General features: G+C 38.3%; 1 protein-coding gene across 2 annotated transcripts in view; it reads right to left on the bottom strand.

Moving 5' to 3' along the window:
- Positions 1 to 4289: 4289 nt before the first annotated feature.
- ZNF277 (zinc finger protein 277) overlaps positions 4290 to 11519 on the bottom strand; it is a 53974-nt gene continuing 46744 nt past the window's right edge. For both annotated transcript variants that reach the window (XM_080613327.1, XM_080613328.1), the window contains 5 exons: positions 8722 to 8789; positions 7433 to 7529; positions 6849 to 6891; positions 5976 to 6150; positions 4290 to 4956 (listed from right to left, as the gene is read on the bottom strand). In XM_080613327.1, the coding sequence (XP_080469453.1) occupies positions 4764 to 4956; positions 5976 to 6150; positions 6849 to 6891; positions 7433 to 7529; positions 8722 to 8789 (576 nt within the window). In that variant the 3' untranslated portion in view covers positions 4290 to 4763. The remainder of the gene's footprint in view (positions 4957 to 5975; positions 6151 to 6848; positions 6892 to 7432; positions 7530 to 8721; positions 8790 to 11519) is intronic.

Genomic DNA, 11519 nt, shown 5'->3' with positions numbered 1-11519 from the left:
CCTATCTGCAGAAATTGTCCAGATTCTTGACTACTGTTTAACATGTATCTACTCAATAGCAGATCATAATTGAGATTCCTTGAGTCATGGAAGCACATATATAAATAATGTTTTGTGGATACTTTTGCTATGTTTTAGTGGTTTCTACGCTTAGATCCAGGATTATAATTTAACCTGTGACCCTATGTGCAAAAAGGTAACCAACTGTCGTCCTTCCCCAAAACTGTTGAGAGAACAGAGCTGCAGAGACTAAATGACTAGGTTTAGACATTTCCAATGTAGCTACCAAAGCTAGTTCTCCTTTCCAGAAAGCAAATCATTTGATACTTGTAGATATCTACCTTAAGATTAAATGAATTCCATCATAGTAGGGTAGAAATCAGCTCTAAATTAATACAACCAAATTTAGGAGTCCAGATGTAGGGGAACACACATGCCCTAGGTGCCTAAGTTTCCATTATAGTTAATGCAGCCTAAAAGAAGTATTAATCTACCAGCCAATGGTGCTGGATTTAGCTGCTTTGACTTAAATATGCCTCAATGCTATCTGAGATGCTTAACATTATCCGAAACGCTCATATGCAGTTGACAGAACTGACACAAGACCTCTGATCGATCAGCATCCTTCAGAAGCAGCTAGAGACCATGGTATTTTCAAGCATTTCAGATGACATTTCTTCTTTAGGGACTGTAGTGACAGGACAAGGGGTAACGGGTTCAAACTTAATCAGGGGAAGTTTAGATTGGATCTAAGGAAGAAATTCTTTACTGAGAGGGTGGTGAGGCACTGGAATGGGTTGCCCAGGGAGGTTGTGAATGCTCCATCCTTGGTGGTGTTCAAGGCCAGGTTGGACAGAGCCTTGGGTGACATGGTTTAGTGTGAGGTGTTCCTGCCCATGGCAGGGGGGTTGGAACTTGATGATCTTAAGGTCCTTTCCAAACCTAACTATTGATTCTATGATTCTATGACATTAGTTGTCTCTGGGAAAGAAACTGAATAAAGTTTTAAGTGTTTACTTTAGGGTAAGCTGAGTGACTCTAGGATTCATAGACTACATTCATTGATTATAACGGAAGCTTAGACATTAAGTTCATATGTAACTTACACATAGGCAGCTTCTCAGACTCAGGATGGTAAACCAGATGGAGAGAACTGTGTTCCAAGGAACATTTGTGGAAGGAAAATACTTCTATCTAAATTTATGCAAAGACAAGTGATGTATTTTTAGTTGTAAATCTCCTAAATTCCTATGGAAAGAGTGAATTTATCAGGGATGTAAAATACCAAATGTGAGTTCAACTAAGGGGTTACATGGTAATTTCTAAAATAGTTATTTTGTCTGTATCTTCATGAGCAAGAGTCTGGAAAAACCTGTAAAATCAGATTCAAGAACCAACTAAAAATTTCACTGGTGGAAGAAGTCAAATTAAGCAAGGTTTAATTTGTAAGAGAAAAATTCCAATAGGAAAAAAACCTCAAACACTGGTGAGAACAGCACATTCGGCGCTCATGGAATGAATTTTACATAACTAGGTTCTTCACACAATCACTATTGCCTGTAGTGCTTCTACAGCAGCTGACTTACATGGAAGTACTAATTCATTCTAGGGATACAAATTACCTGTGCCATGTGACAGTTGTTATCTAACCAAATTTGATGAGGGCATGATTTGACCATGGACACTTTAGTCGCTCTATTGTAACTAAGGCCCCAAAAGCATCATGACTTAACAAAAAATGCTGGAGACAACAAAGTAGTTTTCATGTTGCCTCTATGAAATACACTTTTTCTCTGGTGATATTTGATTCTTTTTTGCCTCTGTATAAGTAAAATGCAAATAATGCAAGATCATTTAATACTGCACCAAGTCACAGACAGAGCTGTGAAATTTGCTGCTGTTCAATGGCCACAGATGGTAGATGCTACCAAGGCCTATTGTTCAATGTTTGCTCTGGTAATCTTGGAAGAAAGCCTTGGGTGGCATGGTTTAGTGTGAGGTGTCCCTGCCCATGGCAGGGTGGTTGGAACTAGATGATCTTAAGGTCCTTTCCAACCCTAACTATTCTACGATTTTAAGATCTAGGCTAAGAGGAAATATTATGGCAAGAAATGTGCATTAGACTGAAACTAGTGTAGCTTTTTTTTTATAGCAATTAGCATCACCCATTCTCCTGATCTGGCTCCCTTAAGAGCATTTGCAAACACCAACTCTGTCCATTCTGTGACTTACAGCAACACTGTGTTGTAGTGATTCAAAAAATGCTCTTTTGTTAGAAGAACATATTTGCTTATGTAATAGCTAAGCCCATACAGAATGCAGTCAAAACTGTGCCCCCTGCTCGTGATCAAAAGGTAGCTTCAGTTTTTAAACAGGCACTGATGTTGGCTTTGCTTTACATAGAGAACAAGAATGCCTAGGGAAAATTGTGGCCACTATACAAGCATGTAAGCATGCTTCAGCAAAATGTTGAATAAAAGCATCATTGTGCTAAATAAAGATGCTCAATTTTTACTCTAGAAACTGTACCCAACTCCCTCTGTGAACCTTTGCTGCCTGCTGTTCATATTTGAAGTAACAAGGTCACCCTAATCCGACTCCACATGTTTTTGGTATTTTCAGAGAAGAGTTATACTCTGCTGAGAAACTTTTCCTAAGTAGCTTTTTCTCTTTACTCAATAAAGGCAACCAGTCCATGTCATTTATACAGTTTCTCTTAAGGTATCTCTTAATGCTACACCGATAAATGGCTATTTCAAATTTCTGTTAGAACCAGGCACAGCAGTCATTCCATGTTGGTGGGTTCTTTCAGGTATTTTTCTTGTTTTCATTTTGTAGGGATTTGAGTGACTCAGCATCACATTCCTCATGATTAGGAAATGTTTCATAATTTCACTTTACTGTATATCAATAACATTTTATCTTTCCCTTAATGTGCCCTTCTGAGATGGGCTTGCAGTAAAACACATTCATGTGCTGTTGATGTAGCCATAGTTCTCTTACTGACTTTTTCCATTGCTCAATACACTTATTAACATAAACCCCATCAACTTTTACTCCCATCTCAGCTAAGAATCTGACTGAAAAGCAGAGACTGGAATCAATTTCTACTTTAGGAAGAAAATAAGTGCTTGGAAAGAAAATCGCTTCAGAGGGAAGAAAAATTCAGCAGCAACAGCTGTTGTGATTACTGTATGAAATTGAGGAATTTACAAATGCAATCACAGACTACAGTGTATTTAAGATGGTCAGACCTCCTAGTTCAAAAATATTGAGGTTGTTCCTCCTCCATTTTTGTACCAGTTTAACCCAAGGAAATGCAGACATATGACTACACCTGCCCCCTTCTTTTGTCTGTATTCTCAGCACCTGCTGAACCACTCCTATCCCATTTCCTTTTGACAAGTCAGATATTGCTGCTGTCTCTGTTGCACTGTGCAGTTAAGTAGCTGCTGTGTCTTCCTCAGCACATTCCCAGCATCCTGTCGTTCTCACTTCTCTCTAGAGCACCTTGGCCCAGGAAAAGATAAGAAAAGAGATTTGCTAGTGGGTGATGGGAAATGCCAAGACAAAGCAAGTTCGAAGAAACTGATACAAATAAATTGCAGGGTGAATTAGGCTGGATATGGAGGCTTGACAGAACACCAGTAAAGGCTTGAACTTTAGCCCTTGCTCCCAGAGACTGCTATATAATTCTCAATCACCGTATAATGACAAACAACAATTCTTATTGACAGCAGTCTATTTCAGGTAAAGAGGGGTGTGCAAAGGCAAAGCTATGGCTTTGAATCTTCTCAGGCAGGGAAGGACACTGAGCCAAGACTCCCACACTTTGAGCAAGTGCTCTAACACTGACCTAGGGAAGAAAAACTTGCTTGCTAGTTTTGAAATTGGTTATATGTATTATGGAAAGCCAAACCTGAACTCCGGAACTACTTCTTCAGACATCAGAGAAGAAAGAGGAAGGAATACCTAATTTGGATCATCCTAGCGAGACCTATGCTCTGAGCTGCTTTGTCCTATGAAGACTGAAGTGCTTTCTGGACATGCTGAAGATCCTTTGTTACCTTGGAAAATGTAAAGTTCAACATTAAAGGAAATAACTTTACTGGACAGTTGAACTGAGATTTTGCGAATTTAACTTGGATGTATGTATCTGCAATCTTCTAAGTCATTATTTTGCATCTCAGTTCATGCCCATACAAGCAGTCTACTTTAAATTCTTTGGATCTTTGATGAAACCAACACTGAAATTGTTCTTATGCTTTTTTAGGCTTTGGACTGGCAGCTTTCCATGCAGTCAGATCCCCATGGGCCAAGCAGAGCTCTACTGATGTTTCTGAGCCAGTTTTCAGAACAGGCACCATATATATTATATATTGATGATGAATAATATACATCTACAGATCAGTTTTCACTTTGAAGAATGTCTAAGATTAAAATAGCAAAATTTGCTTTATGTAACAGCTCAAGACTCCGATTCTGATTTATTCAGGGGAAAAAAAAAAAGAAAATCCTGTTTAAAAGTAATACTAAAAGTATTTGGAGAGCTAGGCAGAAAATCCAGCATTTTACTTTAAAATAAAGCTATACTTTTAAGGAATATAAACCAAAACCATTTACACTTAAATTTTATTATTCACTTTCATATATTTGCCCAGTGATAACATCTATGAGTTAAACTATTCCAATATTAGCGAAAGAATGTGGGTTTTTTTATCTTGCAGAAGAAACACTCAAAAGTCAGCAGCTGTAATTCTAGGTCAGAATTTCTCCTGACTCTTGTTCTCTTTATACAGGAGCTGGTTTAAAACACTGCTCTGTTTGAGAGCTTTTAGATTGGATATATCTTCGCTTACAACAGGGATATCTTCACTTTGACCCTCAGTTATCAGATCTTCACTGTCAGAGAGCGTACACAGGAGTGTATCATTTTCATAGGTAGGAAAATAATACCTGAAAGAAACAAGGCATAATTACTAGACGTATTTTGTTTCAAGGAGGCTGAGCATATCTTATGAGATTCCATTTTAAGAAAGGAAAAATGAGAAAGTCTGTCTGGAATGACAGTAAATAGCGCATCCAAAAAGTCCAGCTGGCATGTACATCGTAGAAGAGTTGTACAGAACAGCTGGCAACAAACAAGTTTTCCCCCTATTTCTTCACCTGTACATTGTCAAAACTGAGGCTTGCAGATCTAGATTTGTCCCACAACAAATGCTGTAGTGAGCTGTTTGAGTTAGAACACTCCTTGTGTTCTGCCACCTATGGTATCATCCCCCAGACCTATTCAGCCTACTTACAATCTGAACCAGTGTTGTTACACTCTATTTGCTATGGAGGAAACTTAAGGGCAAACTTGTTTTGATGCCTAAAATGAGGCAGATGTAATGCATATATCTACATTAGACATGCAAAAGAAGTGGTTTAATTTGGTTCTAGAACCATATGCCTGCAGTGTATCTTTACTAGCAATGGGATTATGTGTCAGATACCCATCCCAGGCATGAGCTGCATGTGTTTAGAGAGCCAATGGCTGGAAGACCTAAAAGGTGCCTACAAGAGGGAGAGTTGAGATGTCACTGGTGCACAGGCTCAGCCTTTGTTCCACCAGGAGAGAACATGATCTCTGTGTACCATGTATGTTTGTTGCCATGTACTGCACAACTGCAAAAGGCAAAACACAATTCTGCCTTCTCTAGCATACTGACCTGACAGTGCAGACACAACTTACAGGGACAGTGCATCCTGGGTGCAACTACAAGAGTGGTATCTCATGTTCATTTCAGTTTCAGACTGTACAGAGATTTCTAATTCTGAGTAGTTCTGAGATCACTTATTATTTTATCTAGGCCGGTAGAACTGGGGAGCTCAGGGCACTACTGCACTGGCAAACCCCAGAACTTTCAACTTATTGTTTTACAGGTATTATCAAGTAACAGTATAAATGCTGGAAGAAACATGCTTGCCCTTACTGTGGTTGATCCCATGTAGACCTGGCTGGCAGGAATGTAACGTGTTTGGTCTCCTCCATATGACTTATCAATCCTCCTTTAGACTGGAATTTCTCCTGGCAGTTGTAGCAACGACAATGATGGATTTCTCTCCTGATGAAGTTCAGTAGCTTTACTTGCTGATAAAAGTTCAGACCTGGAAAAGATAGCAAAGAAGCACTTGGGAAACACAAGATTTAATTTACAAATGCTTTCCTGGATTCAGCATAGAGATTGATAAGAGTTTATCACTCTTACAGCACTGGCAGAATGCTGTAACTTAGCAAATCAACTGAACAATTGCTTTTTCCCAGCTGTAGAGGAAATAGCCCTTCTTTTAATGTAAAAATTGTAAACACTTTGCTTCCTCTTGGTCCAAGTAAGTCTCTCCACTTAGTCACCAGCAGAAAGCAAACACTGGCTGAACAAAGCCTAGAGCACTTGCAATCAAGTACCAACAGGCATAACAACAATAGCAATAATAATAATAATAAAATCCATAATAATAACAACATCAATAATAATGATAATGATTGCAATAATAGTAATAATAATAATTCCAGTACTCCAGCAGCCAGATCTGGGACTCACGGAGTGGGTATTTGTAGAAGATACTCTGCAAAAGAATGCAATGGGTCTAAAGAAAATAGCAGACATCCTTGGTACCAACAACAGTTCCAAAAAAATAAAGTGTTCTTGGCTTCCTTTTGTAAGCTGGGAGAAACAGTTTCCATAATGGAAAAGTTAAATCTCCCAACAAAAATCAAATCGATATAGTTGTTTTCCACTACTCTTATGATGTGGTTTTCTCCACGCTAGTGGCAAATGCTGACAATTACAGCACCTCTTACTCACCATGCTCTGACTTTATTTTAGGAAAGTCAAATCCATGTGATTTCTGAAGCGGAAAAAAAAGGAAATAAAAAAATATCTTATTTCCACTCCTTCTACTATTTCAAGTTAAAACCAGCACAACATTTCATAGACTGACACAGACATATGCATATAGACGTGCAAACACTACTACATGAAACAAACACCCACCCTCTCCCCGCCTCCCTCCCAGTTTTGTTTCATCAGGAACTTTCATATTCTGTTAGACTGCAACACTCTCATTAAATAGTTTATTAAAACTGAAACACAGATGATAACCATTAAGTGCATTAAATCATTAAACCACTACAATATTAAAGATGCTATCTCTTTATTGTGTGTACCAGTCTGTACACTCACAAGTAATGGCTAGTCATAGTCTCAATGTAAAACTTGACTCCTCTGTCTGTTTTACAGAAGAGATGCTGGAGATGCATGCAGTACTTTAGCTCTGCACTAAAGAGGGCATTCCAATGCAGCAGCGGATTTGATCTTAACAAAGATGCTACAATCCTACTCTTTATTTCCAAAGTTATGAAAGAACTGTTACTTAAAACAAGTCTTACCTGCATGTGAAGATATAATTTTTCCGTGGTGTCTGCTTGTTGTTCACAGAACAGGCAAACGGCACATACAGGATGCTCTTCCCAGTCAGACCAGTCTCTTATGATTCAGAACCAAAAAGATTCATTTAATTGTGGAAAAGAGAAGAGACATTTTGTGAAAGGGCACTTCAGATTCTGCACTTGCAGCACTAGAAATAAATCCAGAGAAACTGAATACTTTAAAGAGGTGGAAGAGACATCGTGGATTTATACCTGAATACACGATTAGAATCTGATTTATAGTCTAAAAAAAAATTACAAATTCAAGAGTAACTGAGCAGTTACTGTTGGCTAATTCCTGTGCAGACAGGCAGTAAGTCCTACTTGAATTTGCCTGCACTAATAAACAGGATCTTCAGCTTCTCTCCAGTTTGGCAAGTCATCAAATATTGCATTCTGTGTTTACTACTATAACATCTTTTAAATTCTTTTATACCTTTCTAATCTTTCAATACACCAGCCAAAGATGTAATCATCAGACAGACTTCATTTTAAGTGTTATTTACTTATCAAATGTTATTATTGCTGAGACACTCATTTATGCTCCATTTAGACATGCACACAGGGAATACTTTGCCAACACATTCATTTAAACCCCCAGTGCTACTGAGGGATAGAAATATTATTGCAAACAGGTATAATCAAGCAAAATTAAGCTCAAGTCACAGGCAGAACCAGGAAGGTCAGGGACCCCAATACCCACAAATTACTTCCTGCCTATTCAATTCTCTATAGCCAAGGAAGCCACCTTTGCAGTGATCTGAGGGCCTGGACCACAGGAGAATGCAGAGGAGAGGTGGATGTCACCCGCAGTCAGTTTTGCTGAGAAGTTTCCTTTGAAATCCTGCTTTAATTTCTAGTTGTTACCTTTTTATCAGACTTCTTAATGTAATTTCTTTCTCACGCTGACATTTTTGATGTTTACTCTTCATTTTTAAATTTGAGCAAAACTTGTTCAGCTGCTTTTTTGGTACAAAAGTAAAAAAACAACTCATTTTACCTACATCATTACAAACACAAATGGCTCTTGTTTGAGCTCTGTGCAAATGAAAAATAGGCTTCCAGTTGAAGTACAAAATTCACAGCCCTCACTGTGGAGAGCTGTCTTTAATGAGAACATTTTGGAGTTGATTCGATTGGTTTAAATGAATTTTAACTGTGTACTAACTGCGCACAGCATTTTCCCTGTAACTACTTTTGACGATAATGGCCTTGCAAGTCTTCATAATTGGCATATAAGTAACTCTTACTCTTCTAGGTTATCTAGTAACTCCCGGTCATCCTCTGACTGCACTTCCTCCCAGGACTTTCCAAATTCCTGGGGAGAAAAAAGAAAAGAAAGAGAAAAAACATTTCCTGTTTCACATTGTCTTTTATATATCAATGGAATTAACATCTTGGAAATCACAGTCAACATCTTATTTTGGATCACTTTGGTACTTCTGTGAGTTAAAGGTAGTCGTACAACATTGCTTTAGTAATAATTTTTAAAGTAACAATTTGCTTTGTCTTTTAATGAAGCATTTCCCAACCTATACCTCAGAAGATGATGATTTGGCACAGAGTTCTCAAGAAAACCATCCACGCTCTGTGTAAAACTAAAGCGTTGCAACACTACCAAGATGTTCACAAGGTGGGTACATTATCACTGCCTTGAGTTTGCCATCACACTTTTTCTATCCAGTCTGCCTACCCTGCACTTCATGCAGCATATGCTGCTTAAATAATGCAGCTATAACACCTGAGACTTCAGTTGGCATAGCTACACCAGTCAGCGCTCGTACCTTGTGTGAGGTTATGTTAGTGAAAACACATGGTGTAAACTTAGCTACAGAGTACTCCAGAAAAGCAGCATAGGGCATAGATCCAGTGCACAGATTTCTGAGCTAGGCTCCAGTTTCTCTTCCATCCTCTTCTCAGACGTGAATGTAAGCACACCTATTTATGGTGTTCTGTTTTTCCTTTTACTTTTTGTGTTGTTTATTTATATCTGAAAGACCTTCAGCACAAAGTACATCCCAATACATTTATGCAGCATTCAGCACAATGGCAAGCACTCTCAGCATGACTGCAATATAAATAACAGGCAACAAAAAGCTGAAGTGGCCTACTGAAATACCAGCAGTGATCTTTAGCTACTGTTTTCCTTTTCCTCTGATTTTTCCTGCCTTTAAAAGTAAACCTGAGCAAACTAACCTGTAATCAAAATAGTAATTTTGAAATCATGCTTTTGACTGCTGTGAAGGATTCACAAAGATCACAGTTGACAATCTCATCCCAATTAAAAAAAAAAGCATCTAATAAGCTCATTCTTTCATTTATCTCATTCAAATATTCTCTCTAATAAATATATTTAATAACATCCTTAGTACCAAGTGTTATTATTGCCTTCATGCTTGGTTGGTGAAAGAAGGAAAAGATATCCATCATTTAACAATTAATGAGAATTTGCAATGCTGTTAGTGTCTATCAGGTAAACAATAAAAAAAAATGTCTCTAGACAGCTCTAAACATGCCATCATATATTACAGAATGAAAACTCAGTAATTAATTCAGTGATGCTACATGGTTGTGTGCAAACTCTCTGAGTTACAGGACAGACTCATTAATGTCACCATCACTGTGTGAGATAACATGAAGCCATTAACACTTCTCACCACGTTCTCAGGGCCGCACTCTAGTTTCTTATGGCTGCTAATGTTAACACCTTAATGAGCGGATAGTCGCTTACAACCATGCAAAGTGAAGACGAACGCTCACAATTTTTCCTTGTACCAGCTTGAAGTATATATGCATAAAAGAGTATGTTCAAAACAGCAGCCGACGTTAAACTTCACCTTTCAATTAGAGGTGAAATGGAAAAACCACACAAAAGCTTTACTGTTGTTGCTGTTTCTTTATGAAGTTTCTGTGAAGAAGGCAGAGAAGGTCTCCATTTCCCTCATCTATTTATATACAGAGGAGAAAAAAAAAAGAGGAAAAAGGAAAAAAGCTAACCAGGTCTTGCATCACTGGAAAATTGCACAGTGCACGGGTAACTGGGAACACTGTGATGAAAGGGCCAAGAGACTGAAGCTGAACCAATTGGGTGGGCAAGAGTTCTTCAGAACATTCTTAAAGGTCTTCCAGTTGTTTTGATTTTTTTTGGTAACATACACCTTTCCAGCTACAGCTTGATGGGCATCTGGGACCAAGGGTGCCTTTGTTAAGTATTCAACTTCCCTTGCTCTTTCATCTGAGATGCAAGAGCTCCCAGCAACCATCTCTAGAGATTCTCAAGAAATTCTTAACAAAACAAGAGAAAAAATAGACTTGACATAGTTTATACTTCAAACAGTAGAAAACACATGATTAAAAAAGCTACAGGCCTTGCTAGATATCCAAGCAAACCCAAATATGTATGGTTTGATTATTTCCTCTTCCAAAATGAAGTCAAAATGCACAGAGATGAATTGCCTCACTGACAATTTACCTTCTCGAGTGAAATTCTAAAGGTTCTACAGGGAGACAGTCTGCGTGCTTTACTGAGGCAACATAACCCAACTTGAGAAGAAGTGCTGAGACAGGAGAAACTAGAAACGGCAGCTGGTATCTCAAGCAGTTTTCCCAAAAGAACAGTTACAGAACTACCTGAAAACAAAGCTCCAGGCCCATGGAGCTCAGAAACTCTGAACAGATGCTGCTTTCCCCAGCAAATTTCCTCTCGCCCCTCTTCTCACCTGCCTTACTGCGATCATCTGGATTGTTTTATATTGCTGCAGAACTCAAGATGCTTAAGCACATAGAGGAGGTTACGCCAACATTAGTTAATAAACATTGGATGAATTTCAATATGAAGCATTTCCCCACTTGTGGGATTTTATTAAGTTCTGAACTATCACCAACTGATGAAGGTCTCCCTTTACTGTTTTACAAAATATACACTGCGTAATTCAAATAGGCTAAATATACCTAGTAACCCCCATGACAAAACATTCTTCCACTGCCCTTCAACAGGTAATAATGATGATTTTGGGCTTGGCAATAAGGAAAACCATTTTTTATCTTC

The sequence above is a fragment of the Psittacula echo genome, assembly GCF_963264785.1.
Source record: "Psittacula echo genome assembly, chromosome: 1".
Lineage (NCBI taxonomy): Eukaryota > Metazoa > Chordata > Aves > Psittaciformes > Psittacidae > Psittacula > Psittacula echo.
The sequence above is the reverse complement of the archived record's forward strand: the minus strand, read 5'-3'. Positions and strand labels throughout refer to the sequence as shown.